Source organism: Polyodon spathula, chromosome 17 (assembly GCF_017654505.1).
Source record: "Polyodon spathula isolate WHYD16114869_AA chromosome 17, ASM1765450v1, whole genome shotgun sequence".
Taxonomy (NCBI): domain Eukaryota; kingdom Metazoa; phylum Chordata; class Actinopteri; order Acipenseriformes; family Polyodontidae; genus Polyodon; species Polyodon spathula.
This window is the reverse complement of record NC_054550.1, coordinates 34,479,789-34,505,075: the sequence shown is the minus strand read 5'-3', so window position 1 is coordinate 34,505,075 and position 25,287 is coordinate 34,479,789. Positions and strand designations below refer to the sequence as shown.

At 42.0% G+C, this 25,287-nt stretch overlaps 1 protein-coding gene across 1 annotated transcript; it reads right to left on the bottom strand.

Annotated features, from left to right (window-relative positions):
- Window positions 1-598: 598 nt before the first annotated feature.
- On the bottom strand, window positions 599-22,553 carry LOC121330283 (vascular endothelial growth factor A-like). The gene is made up of 7 exons (XM_041276675.1): window positions 21,770-22,553; window positions 5,468-5,495; window positions 3,223-3,419; window positions 1,885-1,961; window positions 1,697-1,726; window positions 1,309-1,368; window positions 599-1,209 (listed from the first exon to the last, which is right to left on the bottom strand). Exons 1-7 carry the CDS (start codon window positions 21,833-21,835, stop codon window positions 1,188-1,190), a joined length of 480 nt encoding a protein of 159 aa, XP_041132609.1. The 5' UTR covers window positions 21,836-22,553; the 3' UTR covers window positions 599-1,187.
- Between the last annotated feature and the right edge of the window lie 2,734 nt (window positions 22,554-25,287).

Below are 25,287 nucleotides of genomic sequence, written 5' to 3'. Positions count from 1 at the left end.
GCAGAGATGGAAATGAGACTCCCATTGCACAGCAGTTTGAGCCATTCCTGGTGCTGGACATTCATGAACTTATTACCTATACACTGGGGCTAATCAAGCTTGTATTAAAACCTGGAATGGGCGAAGCTGCTATGCAATAGGAGTCTTATTACCATCTCTGCTTAGCAATACAGATTGGTGTCTTATTTGTAGTATAAACCAAACCGAGCTCACACTGTTGACCCTAGAGATCCTGCTCACTCATGAACGAGATTTGCACTTCTCTACAGTACAGCTTTGCAGCTGGTTTATCAGTTTGATGGGAAATGACAGAGAAACACCAAGCAATGTATATAAATCCCATGCAAGAATTACACCTGGGAACATTAAGATCTAACTGTACAGTAAGTATCCAGCAACAGCTGAGGGACATTTTCTTGTATTTACTTGTTTTTTTTATAACAGCATTATAAAGTTCCTGGTAAGTACAGATTTACATGTTTGTAAAGCATTTCAAATTCAAATAAGTAAACGGATACTTTTATTAAAAAAATAATGCACAAAATCATAAATTCTCTATCTAGGTGTGAGTTTTTATATATATATATATATATATATATATATATATATATATATATATATATATATATATATATATATACAAAACATAAAAAAATAATAGACTTTTGCCGTTTTCACCAGCGTTGGGGAATCGAAAACCTGCTTGGAAAGAACCGGAGGAGAACTGATCAAGGTGAGTAGAAAGATGTAGAAAGGCTCTCAGTTAATGTCCAGTCTGAAGAATGAAAATCTCTGTGCATAGGCTCTTTGCCTATTGCTTATCATATTGATTTTACATTACTGGAATCTACATATTAGCAATAAATATTTAGTTTAGAAAGAGAAAGTTTTCAGTCATCTCAAATATTCTTTTTATAACTTCTGCGCTTGGTATCTAGCGATGTGTAGCACATCTTCCCGGGCAAGTCCATGGGGGTCCGTTGCAGCGGGGGGGGGGGGGACTTCTTAAACTTATCTGCTTGTGAAAAGTTATTCAGTCCTTCATCCGCTATAGCGTTCCTGCAGCTCAGGACCCAACGAGGAATACACCATTTCTTAAAAGTGCTGAGAAGATTGCCAACATCATTACTGACTGGAAAATAAATACCGGAGAAAAGATGCTTTGTGTCCCTCTTGTGGCACTTCAGTTACCTGCGAGGAGGTTGACACCTATGGGGGGGGGAGAGCACATTAGAATGAACGTTGTTGTTTTTCTGTGTTATTAGAACAGATATGAATGGAGTTGCTGTGCAGTGACTGTACACTTACGTGTCGCAGTCTTTTGTTCTCTGTTTTTCTTTTCTTCTCCTCCCCTTCTTTGATCTTCTCCTGTAATTGAACAAGGCGTTAGAAACAACATTTCTAACAGCATCGCATAACAAATATCCGCGCGTGGTTTCATCAAAATCGGATAAGTGGCTCCCAAGATATAGCTTATGCAATCAAGTGTGACACGACCATGTGAGCAGCATGCACAGTATGGGGAAAGGTGAGTTGAAACTCATCCGTGGTTCCCAGGATGTATCAGAACAATTTAGGCCTGTGTACGTTTCATCCTAGTTGCCAGGGCCTTAATAATTCCCATTTGTAAAAATCCCATTATAAACCCACAACATAATGAACTCATGTATGAAAAACAGAAAGGAAATCTATTTACCTTTCATTTTTAAAGGTGTCCTTTCTGGGTCTGGGAACAAGAACAAAAGATATACCAGTTAAAATATTAGATGGCTATTAGACTACAGGGATTATTATTATTATTATTATTATTATTATTATTATTATTATTATTATTATTATTATTATTATTAACCACAAAGGAATAGGAAAACAATCATTTCTTACCTACATTCACATCTCTGATGCTCAATAAATGTCATTTCAACATACACCTGTCGCTCAGCTGGCTTGATTTTCAAGAGCTGATAAGAAAGAAAGAGAAATCAGAATTCTCCAGCTCAATTTACTTCACCCCATTTGAACCCTTTCCAAAGTGGGGGTCCAGTATGAAGTTTAAATCGATTGGGGTTTCTTATATAGATGTGTCCATCCAAGCAGCCAGTGATATGGACGGGGCTGACTGAAGCCTCATTTCAAGGTCAGGTAAAGTTTCTGCACCCTCGTCACCAGGATCTCACACATTGTATCACTGCGGAGAGCCATTAGCAAGACAGGATCAAATTCAACATAGTGTTCACCTCTTAATAAACCCCAGATTAGACCACAGGATTACACAGTGTTCCCTAGCACAGTGTTCAGGGTGTGCATTTTATTTATGCAACATTATTATTAAATAAGACAAACACTACATCTTTTACTGCAGCATGCTCTACTAGATCATTAAAACAGAACTGGATTCTCCACTAGGATTCCCTGCATTGTAACGTGTGCAGAACCTCACATATCATACTGCTATCAGCATCTGCGGAGTCTTTGTTCCAGAGGAATGTTAAACATCTTTTTAATTCTGGGAAAATATGTTGAGGACTGTGCAGAGCGAATCTGACTTTGTTAATACAGATTCCGTACCCCCCCCCCAGAAGTTTAATTAAAGTTTCCTACACATAGAAGTGCTATTGTTTGGAAAGTTTACATCTAATGTTACATTGTGCTTTTACACTCATAAATATGTGCCAGATGTTAACACTAGCATGGGCATACACTGTATAGTCGACTTATAGTGCAGTACAGTATAAGTCTAATCTAGGTATTTAAAATATTAAAGTATTCATGATTCTAAAACAGGACTGGCCAAAGTTGCCCCTTCCATTCTTGGTCTTTGTTCCAGCCCTGTTCTAAATTGTTTAATTTAACTCAATTAAACCTCTATCCAGACCCTGAAGTAGTTCATGATCTCATTTAACCTGTAAAATCTGGAGTGGAACAGCCCTTTAGCACTGGGATTGGACACCACTGGTCTAAAACCTGCTTGGATCCCGTGCTAACTGCAGTGGGATGCAATGTGTCTAAATGGGCTTTCTATAATCCAAATGGCAGCGATACTGCATTCCCATCTGTTAATGTCAAGAAAATCCACTTGATTTTAATACTGACATTGGGGTTTTAGGGTTTGTGTTAATTTGAAGAGTAGAAAAATCCCTAAAACATCTCTAAAAACAGTTTCAGGTACCCCAAACAAACGCAGCGTGACCTGCCACTGCAGGCTGCGCAGTCGTGCCTTACTTGCATGGTAACATTGTAGGTATCTGTGGGCACGCACTCCAAGTTCTCGTCCCCGCAGCACCCGGCACAGCGCCACAGCGGCACGCAGGCAGGGCTGAAGATGTGCTCCACTTCACCTGGGTACTCCTGCACCACCTCCACCAGCTTCTCAACGGTGCGGCAGAAACTCCGGCGCCACACCTCCCCGAAGAGCATCACTGCAACACACACACAGCAGCAGGGTTACTTCAGATATTGAAACACAAGCATATCGACAGATAGCTAGTCTGTTAGCTGCCGTTATAACAGTTTACCACAGTATTTATGAAGTTTTACCATGCCTTTCCCTTGGTTATTATGCATTTACCATAGTTTACCCTGGTGTGCCATCCTTATTAATATGGTTTACCATACCTCGCTATTCTTTACAATGCTTATCTAGGTTTTTAGTTAATGAATAACAAACCTACAAGAAATAAGAATGCATGTTACTATGTGATATCTGCCCTTGACTGAGCTGGGTATTGACTGCAAACAGCATCCGTGACTGTGTGGGACCTCAGGCTTGTACTGTCCTTTAGTGAAAGCATGGTAAATCATAGGCAAGCATCGGAAAGAATAGTGAGGTATGGTAGATCACATTCATAAACATGGCAAGCCAGGGTAAACTGTGGGAAATGCAGAGTGTTACCATGGGAAAAGCATGGGGGGAAACTGGAAACATCAAGTGCAACAAACCCAGGGTAAACTTGTATAAGGGAACCAGGGTTTACTCTATCACTGCTACACTGACCCAACTGCACAAAACAGCTTATGCAACACATTTTTTTTAAGGTCTGAAGGGGTAAGGTCAGATCCATGCACTGACTTGCATCCTGTTTTGCAGAATAAACCTATTTGGGCAATCGGAGCATTTCCTGTTTTCTGTTATGCATGAAAGTATTACGATAATATCAATGTGACCCCCCCCCCCGTAATAACTCTTTTGTAAACATCAGCATAACCCAGAGAGGTTAAGCGAGCAGTCCCGCTGGAACTGAAGTTCCACAATGAGTCTGAAAACACTGCGGCGGTGATACGCTAGGTTTGCGTACACAGAACTGGACAACGGTCAGGCTAGTGGGGCTGCGACGAAGGTGAAACTTTGGTAGTGGTTTCCAATTCAGACCACTAGGTGAGAGAACGGAGCTCAACATCAGGGGGGCAATGACCCCCCTTAGCCTCAAACCCTTGTGACGCCACACTGGATGCAGTATAAAAGACGTACAGAGTGAGTTTTAGACAGCAGCGATCAGGTCTGGAAAGACGTTTTTGAAAGTCTTAACAAACGCCGTCTGTTTTGTTTATTCGTGAAGTCTTTGCATGTCAAAGCAGTCTACTGGGGCTGTTTTTTTTTTTTTCATTAAGCTTCACTGTACAGTATTTACATTATTGAGACCCAGAATCCAATCAATCCTGACCTCCAGCTTTGACACTTCAAACAGCTTCTAATTTTTTATTAGTATTGCTTTTACTGACAGGCATGCAACAGCATTCTAATAGCGTGCTGGCATGCCTGTCAATAAAATATTAATATAGTGTTTTGTAGCATTTCATTAGTATTTAAAAAAAAAAAAAAAAGAATAATGGAAACGACTCTATTCTTAATCTAAAGTAGCATTAACAATGAAGTACTATTTCCACTCATAAAAATTATCACAGTACATTTGCAAGGTCATTTTACAGTTTTGCCTAGATTTGCCATTGTTAAATATTATTATTTTACAATGTTTACTATAGACATCTGTGATTTGCTTTACTACACTTGTCTATACATTTACCATAGTATACCACAGTAAAATTCAGTAAGGGTTTTTTTTTTTTTTTTTTTTTAAATGGTGGGTTTATTTGTAGGCAGTGTTAAATTAAGTGCTCTTGGGATAGATACTGTACATTTCATTCAATACAAGCTCTGTATGCTACACCCTTTGCTTTCTTGCTGTGGGAATGAACATTTACAGTATGTGTTTGGGCCAAATTGCTACACATTTTCCATAGTGTAAATGATAATCTGCCTATCATTATTATTGTGCAATGCTGTTTCAAGAAGCGTCTCTATCATGCACACCACCAAAAGGCCAATGTGGACAAGCTTAAACATTCTGAAACAACGTATTCTGATACCCTGTTTTGTTTGGAACATTAACCCACTGTAAATAGATACAGACATGCACTCTTATCATACATAATAAAATGAATGTATGCAATATATTTGAAACGAACTTACCTTCAGAAGTACCGTTTGCTCCAGAAGTCTGTAACAAGAAGAAAAAAAAAAAAAAAACAGTAAATTGTAACCACTTTTTTTGCTGGAAGTCCATAGTGATGCGCGCCCTCTAGTAGCACTAAAGCATAAAACACTTCGATGGCAGTTACATTTGGACTGGATCCCTTCACATCAGCCAGGTTCAGGCAGGTTCACACATATTTTATTTAACAAACCCCCCCACCCCACCCTGTTCAGGTTAAAAAGCTGTTTCTTATTGTATAGATTTTTATGGGTTTATTTCCCTTTATGCAATGGTCTTTTCCTCTGCAAACTCCCACTGCAGCATTATAAATCATAAAATAGAAAGGAAACATATATGATCTCTATAAACTCGAGGAGTTAATTGGCACGAAGGTAGTGCAAATTTCCTCTTCCCAGAGCTTCCATAAAAAGCTGCCACTTTACACTATATTTCAATGCACTTGTGTTTATTGCCCATACTTGGCTTTCTTGACCCATGAGTAATCCTTATTCTTATTACACAGTTTTTCATGGTAAACCTGAATGGAAAAGTTGCAACTGTACCCACACACATAGAGTGCTCCACTGTGTATACTGGGATTGGCTGTGATTAACCATGATCTCAAATACTTGCATGTGATTTTATTCTCCATGCTTGCCAGTGCTCCCTCATGCTTTCACGTTGTTATGATTTTTGCAATAGTATCTCTCAGTAAACATTTATAGAAGCGATTAGCAGGTGGTCAGTATTTAGAGTTAGGGTTAGGGTTAGGGTTAAGATTAAATTAGGGGGGCAAGAGAAAATCTGTTGTCCCTCTCAATACATAGCCTACAAACTCTTATTAACTTTCAAAAGAACTGATATCTTTGAGTCACTTTGCTGCGTTGATTGATATTATGAAAAAGCATTATTTTAAAAAATGAGGGAAGGAAGAAAAGGATTTATTTCAAGGGAATTATGTTTGTATTTTACAGAGGGTTGATTGAAATATAGTTCATAAGAAAGAGCTTCTAATAAGACCCAGATTACGATAACTTTAAGTAAAGTGTGTAATATTGGTAAACTGTATTTAAAAAAAGAGGACATTTAAAAGGGCAGAGAAGTGTATACTTTGACTTCAAGGAGTCCTATGGTAACCCCGCTGCTGAAAAGCAATTTTTTTTTCAACTCTTACAGGATTTCCAACGAGCAGAAAGGTAGCATGTGGATTCACAGTGACCGTGGCATACTAAATCATTCTGGGAATAACCAAGACTAGAATTCAATTGAAAGCATTTAAAATGTTCCCTTTCATTAAAGGGTGACTTGTAGTCACTGTCTGGTTGCTATCTCCCTCCTTCCCTGACCTTTTCCAGGGCAGCCTGGTGAATTCCAGTTGGATTAGCTGGCTGGCACAGCCATTTACATCTCAAAGAGGCTCAAGAGGTAGATCAGACCGCACAGCAGATAAACGGGGAGCGTGGGAAGATAACAAACAGCAAGCGCTGAACAACATGCGAAGAAGAGACCACCAGCATGAGGAAAGCTTATCTGAGTTCATACATCAGGTAGAAATGTTAAGAGAGGCTGACTCAGCAATGCATTAAAATAACAGGGTAAAGGATCTCCAGTCTTTGTTAAGGGCACCTCGGCTCTCATTTCTATCTCAAGCCGGTGCTTTCACAAACCTAGGGGCTGCTCTCCAAGTGTTTGGATTGCACTTTGACGTGACTTTATTTGACATGAATCTGCTGTTCCCACTGTGCCATTTCCACTCTCTACACAATGCATCTTCAACCTACTTCTGTCTGTCTCGCCTCCGAGAGGATATATACAATACATTTTTTGCATGCTGAAGTGCACAGTGATAGTATATTGAAACAGAAAATGAATCTATGTGTTGCCTGGGCTTGATGCACTAGTCTGTCATCTCTGTGGGTTCAGTCACAAGTGAAATTTTGGTGCACTCATTTTAGCCCTAATTACTCAATAGCACAAAAAGCACCAAACAAGTCAGCACATTAGCCAGTGGACACCTTTGTGGGCAGAAAAGAACAAAAACAGGACTGCAGGGAATGTGAGATAGGGAATATAGAGAAGGCATCGGCACCAAGCCTCATCGGATTAAGCACAATGGGTGTAGGGGTGAAAAGAGAGGCAGCTTTAAATCCACACACACCAGCATTCAGTCTGGATTGAATCACCGGCTGGGTGAAGGCAGTTCATCCAAACAGCCTTGCTTGCACAGCTACACCAAAGGAAAGCCATCCCACTGGTTCTCTTGCTCTGATAACAGTGGGAGAACATTCCAGATTATTTGTGATATACTGGGTCGATAAGTAATTGAGCGGCTCAGAGTGAGAACTACTCCGCTCACTGGGATCACCGATGACGCCTTCTCTGTAGCACACTGAGCTGCTCAGGAGGAGCGGAACTAAGCATGACGTGAAGTGGGTTCTTTCACAGAGCTTACTTAATGCACCCACTGTAACAGCCTGGGCAGAAGGACTACTCAGATTGGCTGTTCGACGTTCAAAATTGCTTTATTGTTTTAATCTCTACCTTGGCTCTTTTGTTCTTAAGAGACAGTTTCTTAATGTTTTGGGATTGTTCCATACCTTTCTCAAGGGAATTTTTGTTTGAAACCAAACAGTGGAAAAAGGCTAAAGTTTTCACTGGCTCCAAGCAATCACAAACGTCACAACCACTCCACCCCCCTACTCCCCTGCATTACTGTCTCTACCAGCGTGACCTCGCCAACAAGAACATATTCCCACCAGTTTCCCAACCACTCCACCCCCCTACTTCCCCGCCTTACTGTCTCTACCAGCATGACCTCACCAACAAGAACATATTCCCACCAGTCTCCCAAGTGGAGTTAAGCTTTCTTATACACACAAAGGCTCATAAAACAACTGGTTTTATTGTGCACAGCCTTTCAGGAATCCCTACAGACCGTACAACTGACTTTGAAAAGCTTTGAAAATACAGGACAGACTTGCACTACTGCATGTGTTGCACACTACAGTACCAGGCACAGCTTTGTGTGTACTTGCATATATCCCAGTAAATCAATACGAAATCAATCTATAAGAGAACAAAAACAACTCATTGACTGAATCCAGTGCTGTCGCTCATAACTACTGGCAGCTCTGCCGTCTAAGAGAATGTCCATGCCTGGTCTGTTTCTGGTCTGACACCAGTATAGATTAGGAGAACAGAAACAGATCAAGCTGATGTAAGAAACCCATCCAAAACACATTCACAGAGGAGCACACCTCCAAGCTGATTCCTTTAATTTCACAGATACCGGTGGTGGCTCTGGGTATGTCTGCAATGCAGTTAGAATGGCTTCCAGAGCAGGGGAGGAGCAGATTAACAGCGCGTCCCGTTTTGAAAGAGCCGTCAGCGGTGAGCCTGGTAAGGTCTGTGGGTTCTGTACACGCTCCAGGGGGCCTGTTTTATTGAAGATTCCCTGGCAGATCCATGCACCACGACCCTTTTAATAAAACAAGCTTACATAACTGCGTAAACAGAGAGCCCTAAGACAGATAAACAGTCTGTATATTCTGATATCATGATGCATCACTGGAATGAAACGTCAGTAAAAAGCTACGTTATGATGAACAATGACTGATAACATACGAACTGTACTCATTTCTGTCTGAGAGGGTATTTTGGATGGCTGCTTTTATCTGACTAGCTTTAGAATAAACACAGTTATTAATGCTGTGCTAGTCCCAGAGGTCACCAAGGCAGCTAAGTACTAATGAGCACGCTACATTTCTTTGTGTAAATAAATCAAAGTGCCGACAACCAGCAAGTAGGAAAGAAAACCCAACCTGTGGTGTAAGCTCAGAAAAACACAGACCCTGGATATAAACGATTTACAACGTGTTTGTTTATCTGGCTTCATGTGTAAACTCTGAAGGTCGGAGGGGAATTCTGGGAATTTGGTGCATAGGCACTTTTTTACTTTCCACGCAGCATTCAACATACAGTGGGTGGGAAATAGCGGTTAACCACTGCGGGTTTGTTATGGCAGACTGTGATATTGGATTGTGCAATCTGACCACACTTTCTGCAACACTCATGAGCACTGTGACCCAGCATAATGTAATGTACAGTACATCTTTACAGGGCTCACTGACTACATTGGCTAGAGGATCTTCGGTTCATTCAGGATCAGTGTGAGAGTCAAAAACGGGCTGGCTGCAGCCTGGGAGTAAAAATGTGCTTAATCAGTTTCATTAAAATGGGTTCCATACCAGCTTCCAATATACAACAGTTGTAATGAATACAAAGTCTGTATGCAGAACAATGAATAGCACATAAGTATTTGGGAAATTGCTTTTCATTTCCTCCAATTTTTTGTTAGGGTGAAGATAAAAATCCATTGTCCAATCTCTTTATTTCTTATGAATGGTGTGCAGACACAAAGCAAAGTTAAGTGACCGCTAGGGCTGGATAGGATATGAAGAGATAAGACATTTAAATTGTAAATCGATTCATGTTTCTCTTATACTAACATATTTGTATATTTTACTGGATATGGCCCATAGTTTGATATCACCTTCTTTGGTACTGGTACATTATGTTTTGTCATCTGGAATATTAAGAGGTCAGTACTCTGTCAGTCTTTCAGTACGAACAACTACGGCTAAAATGATACCCCAATGAGAAATTTTACATCCTGACCAGGCCTGGGACCTCCACCTTACAAGTAACATAGTATTATTTTCATACAAACTGACGCTACAGAGCCTGGAATAAAATGTCCTCTTTTTCAGACTTTTTCAGTTTTCAAACCAGTTGAGTTCCTTTGATTTCAATGCAAAGACTGTCTCTCTAGTTCCTGAAAGAGACGGGGGTCAGCTTCAGCAACAAAGCACACAAAGCTCTGCTGACGTCTGAGGGCACCCTGCTTTCTTGTTTTTCCAGAGAGCCCTCGGGACGGCAACAACCAGAATTTTCTGTGTCTTCCGGAAGAACGTGGCACTTATCACGAAATGATCAAGGGTTTGGAATACCTGGGTACCTCAACACAGTTTCAACAAAGACTTCACTGGGAGCACAAACTAGTCCGAATGATGTAATCTGGTGCTAGTTAACTCTTAATGCTCGTACAGTGGAGAAAGTGCCAATATACAACAAATAAATAAACAGAGAATGGGATTTTCTTTTTGCATTTGCATATGAACTGTTTTTACAGAGATCTTACCAGACAAATACAGATTCACTAGAACATATAGGTGGTCACCAAGCTACTACAGCTAAATTAACCTATATTTCTTTTATGTATGTAAAGCTTACACATGCACACCAGGAAAACCTGATGAAGTTGGCTTGTTTTCAAGGGGGATCCAGGAAACAAAGTAGATAAACATACATTCTCACAACACGTTTCTCTCTAATCAGCGATTGCTTATAATTTGAACAAAAAAGTAACTGTGAATAATTTGTCTGACTTCACCCAGTGAAGTTGCACTTCAAATGTCACGCGGTAACTGATTACAGAATTCAGGAGCCCTGCACATAAAAGATGTCTGACCTGTCTTTGCAACTCCACTTGCTAACATGGACTCTAAGTTCTTGGATCATCATGATGTCTACATTGGTGAAGCAGAGATGCAAAATGAGACTGTCTTCTAAACTGCAACGGTAATATACCCATGTTAGCATATAACAGACAGTGAGGAATCACCACAGCCCAAGTCAAACTTGCAAAGTCTATTAAACAGTGTCCAAGTGAGTTTATGATGATTTTACATTTCTTCTTCTTCTTCTTCTTCTTCTTCTTCTTCTTCTTCTTCTTCTTCTTCTTCTTCTTCTTCTTCTTCTTCTTTCTTGTTATGCAAGAAAAAGTAATGCTGTGACATTTCGTCACCCCAATTTTGCTGTATAAAAAGCCATCTGTAACAAAATGTCAAACATATCCTTCTAAAACTGTGTGGAATTTTACAGAGCAAGCTGGAGGGACTCAAGGGAAAGCATGCAGATGTGTAGTTTTATAGTCTGTAATTGGTGCCAGGGCTTTGATGTGTCAGGGCATATAAACAAAGCTTCTAGAAAAACTACTGAGTGGATTTTAAATTTAAATATCTAGTCACAGTAGTGCCAAGCATATATACCCTATAGAGAGGAGAATAGCTATCAGCTCCATCTATTGGAAAACACTGGGAAATCTTTATTATGAGAAAGATTTCAATTGTTGAAATAACAACATTTTAAAACTCTAACTTGTCAAGAGACTAAGTCTGCCTCTGTTCCACCTTCTCACGAGGAGAACTTCAAACTGCCTGGAATGGTAGAAAGGATTTCATCCACCAGCGTTTTCATGTCCCATACATGTCACGAACAATAATACACTGTCCAGCACAAATCTAAAATGGCAAGTTCTGGTTTTGAAATATCGGTTTTTGATTTACAGTTCTGAGACCCGTTTCAGACCAGGAGATGAATGCCAAACTTTAGATTCAAAATCCAATTTTGGAATAAAGCAGTTTCCTGACTGACAGATACTCTGTCAACAAACTGTCTCCAGCCCTCAAAGGCTTGGCTCTGCTTTACGTATCCTTGTCTTACACCCCTTGGCTTTGGGATTAAAACTAGCCATTCACTGTCAGCTTCATTTGTTACTGTACCTTCATGAAGTCCTGCTGCCCCAGCCAGGAGGGTCACTAATACCCTTCACAGAACATGCAATATCTGAGAAAAAACACACCCCTATAAGGTGGGGCAGACTACAATGAAACACCATTGGATTCCCAGATGGAAATGGTTACCAGTCATTTAAAATAATATTCAATGTCTTTGATTTTCCTCGCTATCCATAACCATCTGTTACTATTGAGGTATTGTTTCAGATTGTTTCACATTATACTTACAGTACCAATGCCAGAGACAGAGAGCTTATACAGTGCGTGAAGAGGTAATCTGCTAAACCAAGACTCTTACCAAAGCAGAGCTGTTGTTATCCTGATGTGTTTGATCCCAGGATGCATTCATCAGTGCTCACTGCTGAATCATGTGCTAGTATAGATTACGTGAATTCCTTTTTGGGCACAGATTTTTTTATTTATTTTGTATTTGCTGCAACAGTGTGATTCCAGGGTTTCCTTGACTTATTTATCATATCGTGGTCTTTGGATTACCTCAACACTGATATGTGTCATGTTTTTACCCAACCTATGTTTCATCTCATTACCAAGTAAATCCCAAAAAAGAACCTGTCCAACAGACCAAAATTTTTTTTTAAGCTATTCTCATGGGTGTCATGTGAAAGTATGTGATGAGTGTTAATCAGCCTCCACTACACACTCCAGTGTGACACAACAACAGTGACTATCTGCGTACCACAGTGTGACACAACAACAGTGACTGTCTGCGTACCGCAGTGTGACACAACAACAGTGACTGTCTGCGTACCGCAGTGTGACACAACAACAGTGACTGTCTGCGTACCGCAGTGTGACACAACAACAGTGACTGTCTGCGTACCGCAGTGTGACACAACAACAGTGACTGTCTGCGTACCGCAGTGTGACACAACAACAGTGACTGTCTGCGTACCGCAGTGTGACACAACAACAGTGACTGTCTGCGTACCGCAGTGTGACACAACAACAGTGACTGTCTGCGTACCGCAGTGTGACACAACAACAGTGACTGTCTGCGTACCGCAGTGTGACACAACAACAGTGACTGTCTGCGTACCGCAGTGTGACACAACAACAGTGACTGTCTGCGTACCGCAGTGTGACACAACAACAGTGACTGTCTGCGTACCGCAGTGTGACACAACAACAGTGACTGTCTGCGTACCGCAGTGTGACACAACAACAGTGACTGTCTGCGTACCGCAGTGTGACACAACAACAGTGACTGTCTGCGTACCGCAGTGTGACACAACAACAGTGACTGTCTGCGTACCGCAGTGTGACACAACAACAGTGACTGTCTGCGTACCGCAGTGTGACACAACAACAGTGACTGTCTGCGTACCGCAGTGTGACACAACAACAGTGACTGTCTGCGTACCGCAGTGTGACACAACAACAGTGACTGTCTGCGTACCGCAGTGTGACACAACAACAGTGACTGTCTGCGTACCGCAGTGTGACACAACAACAGTGACTGTCTGCGTACCGCAGTGTGACACAACAACAGTGACTGTCTGCGTACCGCAGTGTGACACAACAACAGTGACTGTCTGCGTACCGCAGTGTGACACAACAACAGTGACTGTCTGCGTACCGCAGTGTGACACAACAACAGTGACTGTCTGCGTACCGCAGTGTGACACAACAACAGTGACTGTCTGCGTACCGTGTGACAGTGACTGACCGCAGTGTGACAAACAACAGTGACTGTCTGCGTACCGCAGTGTGACACAACAACAGTGACTGTCTGCGTACCGTAGTGTGACACAACAACAGTGACTGTCTGCGTACCGCAGTGTGACACAACAACAGTGACTGTCTACGACTGCATTTTTCCACTTTAGGAAATCAGACAGAGGCTGTCCGTCCATTATTAAACTGGGGGTCCTAATTAAAACTTGAGAAAATGACAGCATTAGCATGAGAACGGCTGGATGAATTGTGATCATTGCCAGATGATGACATCACTCAGCCCGGCCGGCAGGACAGCCTAGATTCTCATGGGCCTCTGGAGTGAGGCCTCTCCTCACTGCTCCTGCGCTCACGCTGCCAGACATTGACAGCACCCCTTTTGTGGTGTGCTGGAGCACAGCCCCGCCTGACAACTCCACATGGGGAGAGGGTGACAGGGTTGGAGGGGGTCACCTGCAGCAGTGCCAGTGTCAGTCTCGGGTTCCTTCTTTTACAGCTTTTGTATATTTGAATGGCTCTAACCCAAGTTGTTGCAAGCTTTAAAAAAAATTATAGTTAAAATTAATTTATGAATATTTTTTATTTTTATTTAAAATGTTGCAAATAAACAAGAAATACACACTAACTTTAATACATAATAAAAGTATTTTCAATGTTTTAATCATCCCCCCCCTTCCCCCCCCCCAGCCAAAAGTAACTGATTGCCTTTGTGTACCCCCTATTATTGCAGCTTGTGAACAGTTCCTTTGCATTGCAAGCAGAGAGATTGATGGCGGATTCTATACCTGTGTTGTTCGGCATGGTTCTACAAATCAAGTTTAGCACAATTTAATTTTTGTCAGCAGCAATGCTTCTCCGTAGAAGAACATGCAAATCTGTTTATCCTCATAAAAGGACAGTGGCCACTAATGAGTTCGTGGAACGAAACAATTTCCGGAATTGGGGAATTAAATGTCCTGAAAAATACAAAAAAAAAACAAAAAGAGTACTGAAAGGTATCAGTCTTTAACCCAGTTCATTAAGTGCCATTTGCGTTCTTCCAGCTCATTTCCCTCCATGCGCAAAGAAATCCTGCGATAAGGTCTGAGTAATTGTCAGTCCTATTACAGTAAATGCTATACTCCCTGTGTAAACCGCAGTAAATTACCAACAGATGGGAGATTCAAGGGTTTCAGACTGCAGCCCTGAAAAGCTCACCTCCGTGCGGGGGAAAAAAAAAATCCTATTTCCTGATTTCAATTGCACCCTCGGAGCGAGTATTACAGCCTTCCATCAGAGCGAGTATTACAGCCTTCCTTCAGAGCTGCACAGGCTGCTCTCCCAGAGGAGCGAGTATTACAGCCTTCCTTCAGAGCTGCACAGGCTGCAGAGGAGCGAGTATTACAGCCTTCCTTCAGAGCTGCACAGGCTGCTCTCCCAGAGGAGCGAGTATTACAGCCTTCCTTCAGAGCTGCACAGGCTGCTCTCCCAGAGGAGCGAGTATTACAGCCTTCCTTCAGAGCTGCACAGGCTGCTCTCCCAGAGGAGCGAGTATTACAGCCTTCCTTCAGAGCTGCACAGGCTGCTCTCCCAGAGGAGCGAGTATTACAGCCTTCCTTCAGAGCTGCACAGGCTGCTCTCCCAGAGGAGCGAGTATTACAGCCTTCCTTCAGAGCTGCACAGGCTGCTCTCCCAGAGGAGCGAGTATTACAGCCTTCCTTCAGAGCTGCACAGGCTGCTCTCCCAGAGGAGCGAGTATTACAGCCTTCCTTCAGAGCTGCACAGGCTGCTCTCCCAGAGGAGCGAGTATTACAGCCTTCCTTCAGAGCTGCACAGGCTGCTCTCCCAGAGGAGCGAGTATTACAGCCTTCCTTCAGAGCTGCACAGGCTGCTCTCCCAGAGGAGCGAGTATTACAGCCTTCCTTCAGAGCTGCACAGGCTGCTCTCCCAGAGGAGCGAGTATTACAGCCTTCCTTCAGAGCTGCACAGGCTGCTCTCCCAGAGGAGCGAGTATTACAGCCTTCCTTCAGAGCTGCACAGGCTGCTCTCCCAGAGGAGCGAGTATTACAGCCTTCCTTCAGAGCTGCACAGGCTGCTCTCCCAGAGGAGCGAGTATTACAGCCTTCCTTCAGAGCTGCACAGGCTGCTCTCCCTAGAGGAGCGAGTATTACAGCCTTCCTTCTGAGCTGCACAGGCTGCTCTCCCTAGAGGAGCGAGTATTACAGCCTTCCTTCAGAGCTGCACAGGCTGCTCTCCCTAGAGGAGCGAGTATTACAGCCTTCCTTCAGAGCTGCACAGGCTGCTCTCCCAGAGGAGCGAGTATTACAGCCTTCCTTCAGAGGCTGCACAGGCTGCTCTCCCAGAGGAGCGAGTATTACAGCCTTCCTTCAGAGCTGCACAGGCTGCTCTCCCAGAGGAGCGAGTATTACAGCCTTCCTTCAGAGCTGCACAGGCTGCTCTCCCAGAGGAGCGAGTATTACAGCCTTCCTTCTGAGCTGCACAGGCTGCTCTCCCTAGAGGAGCGAGTATTACAGCCTTCCTTCAGAGCTGCACAGGCTGCTCTCCCAGAGGAGCGAGTATTACAGCCTTCCTTCAGAGCTGCACAGGCTGCTCTCCCAGAGGAGCGAGTATTACAGCCTTCCTTCAGAGCTGCACAGGCTGCTCTCCCAGAGGAGCGAGTATTACAGCCTTCCTTCTGAGCTGCACAGGGTGCTCTCCCAGAGCAGCGAGTATTACAGCCTTCCTTCAGAGCTGCACAGGCTGCTCTCCCAGAGGAGCGAGTATTACAGCCTTCCTTCAGAGCTGCACAGGCTGCTCTCCCAGAGCAGCGAGTATCACAGCCTTCCATCAGAGCTTCATAGGCCGCTCAGGATGTGCTGCATCTCACCCCTCTCCTGCCGCGTCATTTACATTCTAAGCTTGGCATCTGCATTCTGTTTTTAGGCCTTTGCCATTCCTAAAAATCGCATGCACGCACGCGCGCGCGCAAACACACACACACAAAAAAAGATATAGGATACAGGCAAATTAAAGAAACCTTCAATGTGAAATGTGCAATATAAGAGCTGTGGCATTGATGTCTATTTAATCAGTGTTAGAGCGAGACAGTCTCAGATTTGCAACGGAGGTTTCTGTGCTTTTTAAAATCTTATCTGGCACCGCAGTCATAATATAAAACAGCGTCAGTGTAACACTCCCCAAGGAAAAAATATCCCAATAGCAGGGTCTGTATCATGGAAGAGTATCATTCATGACCAATATCCACAGCATATACACAATAACTTATTATAACAATAAAATATCAGGGGTAACTCTGGGGTGTCTATTTAAAATATACCACTACTGTACATGATTAAAACTACACAACAACATCCATACACAACGTAATGCTACTTCTTGTTTTCAATAAGGAAAAGAAAAATGTTGTTCGTGAGCAATTTTCTCTGCAAGAAGCTACAGGACGAGTGTTGCACTGCAGTTACTGGAATCTTGTCAATAAGGGAAATGTAAATATACAGTGTAGATGTAAACAGAGTTTATTTGAAATTAGTAATGGTTAGAGATGAAGGAAAAAAGAAAATCAAATGCCCCTTTGTGCGTGTGTGTGTGTGTGTGTGTGTGTGTGTGTGTGTGTGTATGTGTGTGTGTGTGTGTGTGTGTGTGTGTGTGTGTGTGTGTGTGTGTGTGTGTGTGTCTGTGTGTGTCTGTGTGTGTGTTTTAGTACAGGGTATTAATTCAATTGTTCTTGACTCAAACCAGTCCTCCAGTTTCCTAGATATCCTCAATTGATAAACACTCTGTCATTAGCGGCGTTCACCTGCAGGAACTGGCTGCTTTGGTCCAAGGCACTGTAATGCCATTAATTATAAATAGGTCACTCCTAGTAGTAAGGGATAATAGCATGTGGAAGTTGCAGAAGGTTGCTTTAAAGTTTTGTTTTCTGAATGGCTGAACCTAAAGGAAGCACCTGTACGTGAATCACACTAGCAGTGCTATTACGCAATACACCCAGTACTCGCTTTGCACTCCACAGACGTGTCTGTATGGAAGTACACGCACTGCCATCAGCTGAAAGGGATGCCAACCCTGTGGCAAAATTGGAACGTTGCAGCTTCGGGGCAAATGATTGGATGAGCATGGAGAATGAACTGCTCCCTCACCCCGTAAGACAGTGAATCCATCCAGGACAGGATTGCATGTTCTAGTAGCAATGTAGAACCACCAACTGCATTGCAAGGCCATCTCAAAACCAAAAAATATATATTTTGCAGATTCCCTTTTCTGCTTTACCTCAGTATTCATGTTTAGGTGTTAAAGAACCTGCAAAATTGAAATCGTTACACCTAAACAGATGTGCATAGGCAATCAAGTATAACTGAGAATATAGAATCAGACAACCCGGGAGAAGCATTATCACCCGTTGCATGGATTTCCACAGGGCTTCTTCAGTTTACTGTACTTTTATAAGTAAATAAGGCATCAAGGACAGTAATTAACAGGACTAAATCCAATACTGTCCTCCAGGGTCTTAGTCTTAGTTTCATTTAGTAATGGGGAAGTAAATGTGTTTCCATTCACAACAATGACAAAATAACACAAACCACATGGCAGGGACGGAGCCCCCATTACAGCCTGTGTTTGTTTACCTGCAGTGTTTCCTTTTCGTGTAGAGTATGTAAAACATTCAGGCAGGACGAAGACACCCCTTTACATATTAAAAGGATGACAAATGTCTGCTGACTAATGCTGAAGAACAGAAAGGGAGGAAACAAAGAATGCAAGCTGAAAAAATGGGTAAATGAATGAAGGAGAGGTAGCTTGCTTTTGCAATGTCTTTTAAAGAGAAGATGCACCTGTTATTTGGCGAATCCTGGGCTTCTTGGATTTATGTGCGAATCGGAAAGATGCCATTGTTTTCAACAGGAAGCGTTGTACTGGTGTTGTTCCAGAGCAGACAAACAAATGCTTCCTATCATCTTTTTGACTAATAACCAGAGAAATGATAGACAGCGGCTCCCTGGAACCTGAAACTGGTCATGCTGTTTTTATTAGATCAAGGCCAAACAACAGGCCTGCTAGACAGTATATCTCTGGGGAAAGACTGTTATTGGGGACTCTCAGATGAAAGAACTTGTCATAAACTCAGGTAAAAAAAACAAACAAACTAGAGTGATACTGAACAGCTGGAAAGAAATCTAATGATAACCACTACTCTAGTAACTGGTATAATGTCCCTCTTTAGTATTCTTGCATCAGTACGGTTTTGACAGTGGATTTACATGCACACTGGAGCAACGGGAAGTGGCAGTTGAAACAGCGTACAATAACAGTGTGTACAATAAAAAAAAATGTTAAAAAAGCCAATCCTTTACAGTTTTTACTGGATCACAAAACAATGCTATTCTCAAGCTGTTCCGATATGTCATTTTATTACTGACACTACGCCAATAGCATCCTACCAGGATTCCAGACACAACAGCAGTCCTGAAAGTTGGAAAATGACTCATAAAGCATTTGCAAACTTATGAAGCCACATCTGTTGGTTGGATAAGTTATCAAAGAGCCAGCTGGTTGCACATTAGTAATGCTCGTTTCCTTTCATAATGAACGCAGCTTTCTTTTAAACCAGGGGCTGCAAACATGCATCCATTCTTCAGCCTGGTCCTTGAACCTATTTAACAGGATTGAAAACCCACCAGGTAGCAACCCTTCATGACGACCTTTGACAAGCTGCATCAGCCTACCACTATAGCTTCTTGCGGCCATGCATAGCGTATCCAAACATGGCCAGTCCTGTGTTATTCAACTCCCAACAGCTGTTATTCCTATGGGGAGCTTTCCTTAACTGCGGCGGTCACTGAGGGGGGCAGAGGTGGGTCTTTAAAGTGAACCTTTTAATGCCAAAGCCATCTCAATTAGCCCCCAGTGTGCTGGCCTGAGTGGGTGGTCTGCAGTGTCAAACACTGCAGTAAAACATCCGTTACTGTACTTATCTCTCTGAATAACCATGGATGCAAAGGGATACACATTCAAACAGGATTGTCCTATCAGCTGATGCAAACTTGCTGCAACTGTGATCATGTGTACATAAGACTGAGATCAAAAGCACCGATTACAGGAACAAGCGAAGCACATTGTGGTTATTCTGAAAGTCATGAACTGACTGGGAATTGTGCCCAAAGATCCACCTTTTGTTCTATATTATTAAGGCAACAAAACTTTGACCATCCCTTTAGAACTTCCAGAATACTGTATCCCTGCATCCTTGCATTCTGCATGAATCCTGCATTGCGCATGAGGTAGCTTCCCGGGATTGTTAGTTCACATGAATAAGGGCTGGGGGAAAGCTATTCTCTATGTAACTGCGTAAGATACTAACTCTGTCTGTGTGTACATATCATTTAATGTTAATGGCAGGGCGTGAACTGCCTAGACCTGCTCTGGCGGTACTTCCTTTACTAGTGTTAGTGCTGTACTGGCTGGAACATGATTAGAGTATTAAGAGTCTCTCCTGCATTGCCAACTATTTTCATATAAATAAGCAAGGGCTTAAAGTTAACAATACCAGCAAACAGAACAGTGGATTTCTTTGTATTCTATCTCATGCTCAGCAGCTATTGCAACAACTTATTCCCCTCAAACGAAATACTATACACAATAAGCCCGCCGACGTTTGTACTATGCAACTGGTCCAAAACTAATATTACTGATCATAATGGTTGGCTGCATAAAAAGTGGAGAATGTGCTCATGACAGTTGTGGGTGGAAGATATCTGGCAGATTAAAAATGACGACATTTCAGAATTTTGGAAGACCAAAATGAGGTCACTCACAGTGTCTGGCACATCTCCAAATAATATATAAAAAGAACAAATGATACTGAGCAGGTAGGATATGAAACATCGAATATTGCAGGGACGTATTATCACATAAGCCGAACGATCTATAATTATTAGCCAGGTTTCCGAACTACGGGGGTCTCCCATTTTACAGACAGATCAGCACTCTATAAATAGCTTATGAAACCAGATCAAGTGTGCCTTGGTTTTACAGCATGTATAGTGAGATAACTACAGTAAAGAGGAAGAGCGATGCAATTGTTTAATGCGCCTGTGCAAAGCACCATTGTGATAAGGCATGGCATGAGCACTGCGCGCTATTAAAATGCAAAGTAATGCAAAACTGCACGTTCCACCGGATGACTCAGTAGCTTGTGCAGAAGTCGTTCCACTGGGGCGGTGTAACAGAGAGGTGCAACTGTGCAACTCAAGGGCGCTGTTATAGATTAGCGCCGTTCGTAATTCTAAATGTGACACGAATAGAATACAATATTGTGCGTTACCGTAATATCTGAACAGACGTGGTGTTTTAACAGTACGTACGTATAAAGAATAAGACTATATATTACCTAGGAGATCATTCGTTATGTACAGTCGTGTTAAAAGACGTGCACTATGTATTTTAAATTACCGGTCAAAATTTATCTTTTTATATTCACGAAAAGAGTCATATCAGACAACAACTATTACCAATTGCTCAATATAAATGGTCGGCTGGTAGCCAAAATGTTGTAAAAATAGACGAAATAAATTATTTGCAGTTTATTCATATAAAATAAGCCCATTTATAGCACAAAATGCGAAATATAATCTCTGCATTTACGTTGTACAGAGTAAGCCATTCATAAAAAAAAGCATTGTTTGGGGTTCTCGAATTTCAAACGCGAGGTCGGCCACGTCACTTCTTTAAAAAACTGGTCACGAGACACGACGCTGTGTGCAAGAGCAGCAGCTTGTCAGTGAAACGAGCGCCTGTCAGTTTGGTTTATACAGAAGTAGCGTATAATATAACCAAATGCGAACGTCAATCAGACTCACACAAAGAAATATTGTCAATTTAACAACATTGCATAAAACACATAACTTGACAGAGCCATCGTTTTAACAGTGCATGTCAAAAAATAAATAAATAAAAGAGTTTCTTTACCTGAGCAGGTGAGAATTGAATAAGGAGAGCAGCTATCAACTGGATGATTTTCGTAAAAATTCTCATTGCGAGTTTCTCCTCCGAGGAAAGGTGACCGAATCGCTTGAAATCCACCAACTGTAGTTGTGAGGTTAGCCGCTGCAGACGCGACACATTTAAATACAACTGAGCGGGTTTGCTGTGCAAGTCAGTTTTTCCTATATCTCCATTCAGTAAACTTGTGGTAGGAAAGCAATGAGCACATCGTCACGTCCAACATGAAGCTGCTGTAAAAAAATGATTCAGATCACGTCCAGTCAAATTTAAATAATAATACAGAAACACACCGTACTCACAAATCTGTTTTATTTCTCTTTAAAAAAACGACTTGCGTTAACCTCTCCTTTTAAATCCTTTATATCTCTCAATAATTGTTTTTTTCTTGTGAAATATCCTTTCTAAAAAATAAAAATAAATCTGAATATTTCAACGTTTAATGTCGATCCTTCGATGAAACACGGGAATCAGATCAGTTCTAAACTTCTAAAAAAAGAAATAACCGATTTATTGTAATCTGTTACTTCTTTCTGTACGGCTACTTAAAAATGGATTGATATTGCAATTAAAATAATTTAAAAAAAAGCAAGCATGTCCTTGGAGAAAATAAAAGAGCAAATGCAATTTAAGCAAACGCTGCGTTGTGTTTGGCGGGGTCCACTGTCTAAGTAATTTGGATATTCCCTCCTGCTTATCCTTCCCTGCGTTCACGGCTCTGTAATTCCTCAGCGATGTTGCATGCCACTAATTTCACTACTACTTCAATTTGAGTAAACTCCTCCCCTTTCTCTCTCTCTCTCTCTCTCTCTCTCTCTCTCTCTCTCTCTCTCTCTCTCTCTCGTCTTCTAGTCTGTGGGCAGTCTATGGGTTCAGTCACATCATTATACTACATTAGCTTAATCTGCTAAATTGTCACTTGTTTTACATTAGTTTGCAACTTTGTCAAGAAAGCTGTCGATCAGAATCAGAAGTCTAATGTAACACTGGTTATAATTTGTTGCAAACATCTTGCTAACCACACACACACACATACGACTAATAACAGAGTGGGGAAATAATGTTAGCAGGGCAGTTAGTTACGCGTGATGTGATACAGTATGTAGTACTAAAGTATACAGTACTACAGTCGTTTTTTATATTCACTTCAACCACAATGGGATTGTTTTCAATCCCTCCGCTCATGCACGTTATAACGTACGAGGTTTTCCAGTGCAGTACATGGTCTGAGCTGAATGAATGTCAGTTCAGCTCAGAGAGTGCAAGCCTACGATACGATATCGCCGTGTCACTTTAAACTGACCGAGCGCGTAAAGGCATCAGTCAGTCCAGCGGCGCTAGTCCTGCTGCCAAAACGCGGTAATCTACCTCATCACAGGAATGTCTGGCACGCTGTTGGTAACGCTGTGGAAAGTGGGCACCGGCTGATGAGCGGCACACCTGTCCGTTTCCATCATGCAGCAAGGGTGTGGGTGGCTTGTTCGATTATTATTATTATTATTATTATTATTATTATTATTATTATTATTATTATTATTAGTACAAAGTATCACATTATATGCAGTTCAGTGCAAGTACAAGCTGATGCAAGGACCGGTACAATTGCGTGCCGTATAGTCGAGTGTAGTCGAGAGTTGTGAGGTTTATTGATGCTATTTGAACAGGTGTGTCTTGAGGAGGCGCCTGAAGAGGATCAGGGTAAGAATAAATAAGCAAAACCAACTCCTTATCAATTGAGCCCACATGTATAGAGTATCTAGGTCAGTTGGCCGCTTTGGGCAACTGTTGTGGAACGTCATTGCCACAGTGAAGCAGGCGCCACACAAGACTACTACCACTAGTCATAAAGAATAAAGACCCTGACGCTTAGAACTGCTCTTGCCTTACTCACCTACAGTAATATGGCTCTCATTCGTGGACAAGCAAGACACAGTATGAATACCCTGTTTAACCCTACATTTGGAGTGAAATACCCGTTGAGGAATCAAAGTGATGGAAGCCTTTCACAATCGAGTTGCATAAAGCAGCTTGTGTTGCAGAGGTCCCAGCGTCAGTTAAGCAAAGCCCCCGCTGAGTTTATCTGGCGCAGGCCACTTTCAGTTTGCAGTAGCACAGGAATGCGAGTAGAGCATTCCTCCCTAACATCTTCCACATTCTTTCTTTGGTGTCAAATGATACTGAAGTCATCCATTCTGCAGAGACCACACTTAGGACGGGGGTGTTTATAAACATCTCTGCCAACAGGCACCTCCCCACCCCACCCCCTGCCCTAGGATTCACTCTGGGTCACGAGGAATTGGAAATAGGTGCTATGCTGAGCTTTGCTTTGATTGTCTCGGCTGCTCTTTGCAGGGATAAGCTTGAGCCGGCTGTCTAGGGGTTATGCTAAAGATAATTATGTTACTTGTGAATTCTGATCAAAATGAACCCTCAGCCTTGAATTTATTCTGAACCTTTTCACCTCCTACACGTGTGACAAGGAAAATGCCAAGTGCAGAAAACCCTGAGTACTCCATTTCAAATCCTGCTCTGTGGAACTCTTGTTTCGAAAGATTTCAAACCCACCTGCCAGCTGATGCAATTTAAAGTGTCAGCCAAAATAACTGTTTGAATCCCTCTGTAACACACATGGTTTCAAATTAAAATGTACAATTCAGATAGAGTTCCGGAACCAGTAGAACAGGAACACCAATTGGAACATGCGCTCCTATTTTTTAAAATTCTGTGCTACTGGAAGTTGGCCTCACAAACTCACACTCTGGTGCGATAATACAAGGATCAAGGTTTCTCTCAGTGTTACCCCACCCCCCTCTTTCACCTCACAGAACAACAAGAAAAAGAAACTACTTAATGAGTCTGAAAACGTGCTGAGGAAATGAAGGGCTGCACATGCTGTGTGCAACACGTAAACTCAACTCTATCAGCGAACTCGGTGGGAAAGTTTATTTATCATTCCTCACTTTACAGACCCAGACACTGGCTGCACTTGCACATGCTGGCTAATGAAGAGGCACCAGCTTTTTAACACCACAGATATTTACTTATTCAATGCAGAAATGTTTACCCTGCAGTGAATACTGAGGCTCAATGATTTCAGTGTGTGTGTTATATTTCCTGAGGTAAATGCAAATCAAGTGAGCATTAAGATTCTTTACAAAACTATTTACTGAGTCTGACCTTTATAAGATCCCTATTGCCTGTGAATGTAGTTGACTGAAAAATAATAAAAAAGAAAGGGAACCAAAATTAAAATTGAGTGCAGCTTAATATGTCTGACACTCAAATCAAATGCTGAAGAGCAAATCTGCTTTTGTTAAGGGTGTGTTTTATCGTCTAAGTGAGGGGAACTACAGTAGTGCGCAAAGTATTAGAACATCCCATTGCTTTTGTTGTTTTGAGTGGTTGTGCCTATGAAATCAAACTACAATTTAAAAAAAAAAAGGCAAATTAGGAGTCTAAGATGTTTATACGCGGGTGCTTATTGT

Coding starts and splice junctions, on each gene's coding strand:
- LOC121330283 (XM_041276675.1), bottom strand. CDS start 21,835: ATGAGAATTTTTACGAAAATCATCCAGTTGATAGCTGCTCTCCTTATT. Junction 3,420..5,467: donor AGCAAACGGTACTTCTGAAG/GTAAGTTCGTTT, acceptor TGTGTGTTGCAG/TGATGCTCTTCGGGGAGGTG. Junction 1,210..1,308: donor AGAACAAAAGACTGCGACAC/GTAAGTGTACAG, acceptor CCCCCCCCATAG/GTGTCAACCTCCTCGCAGGT.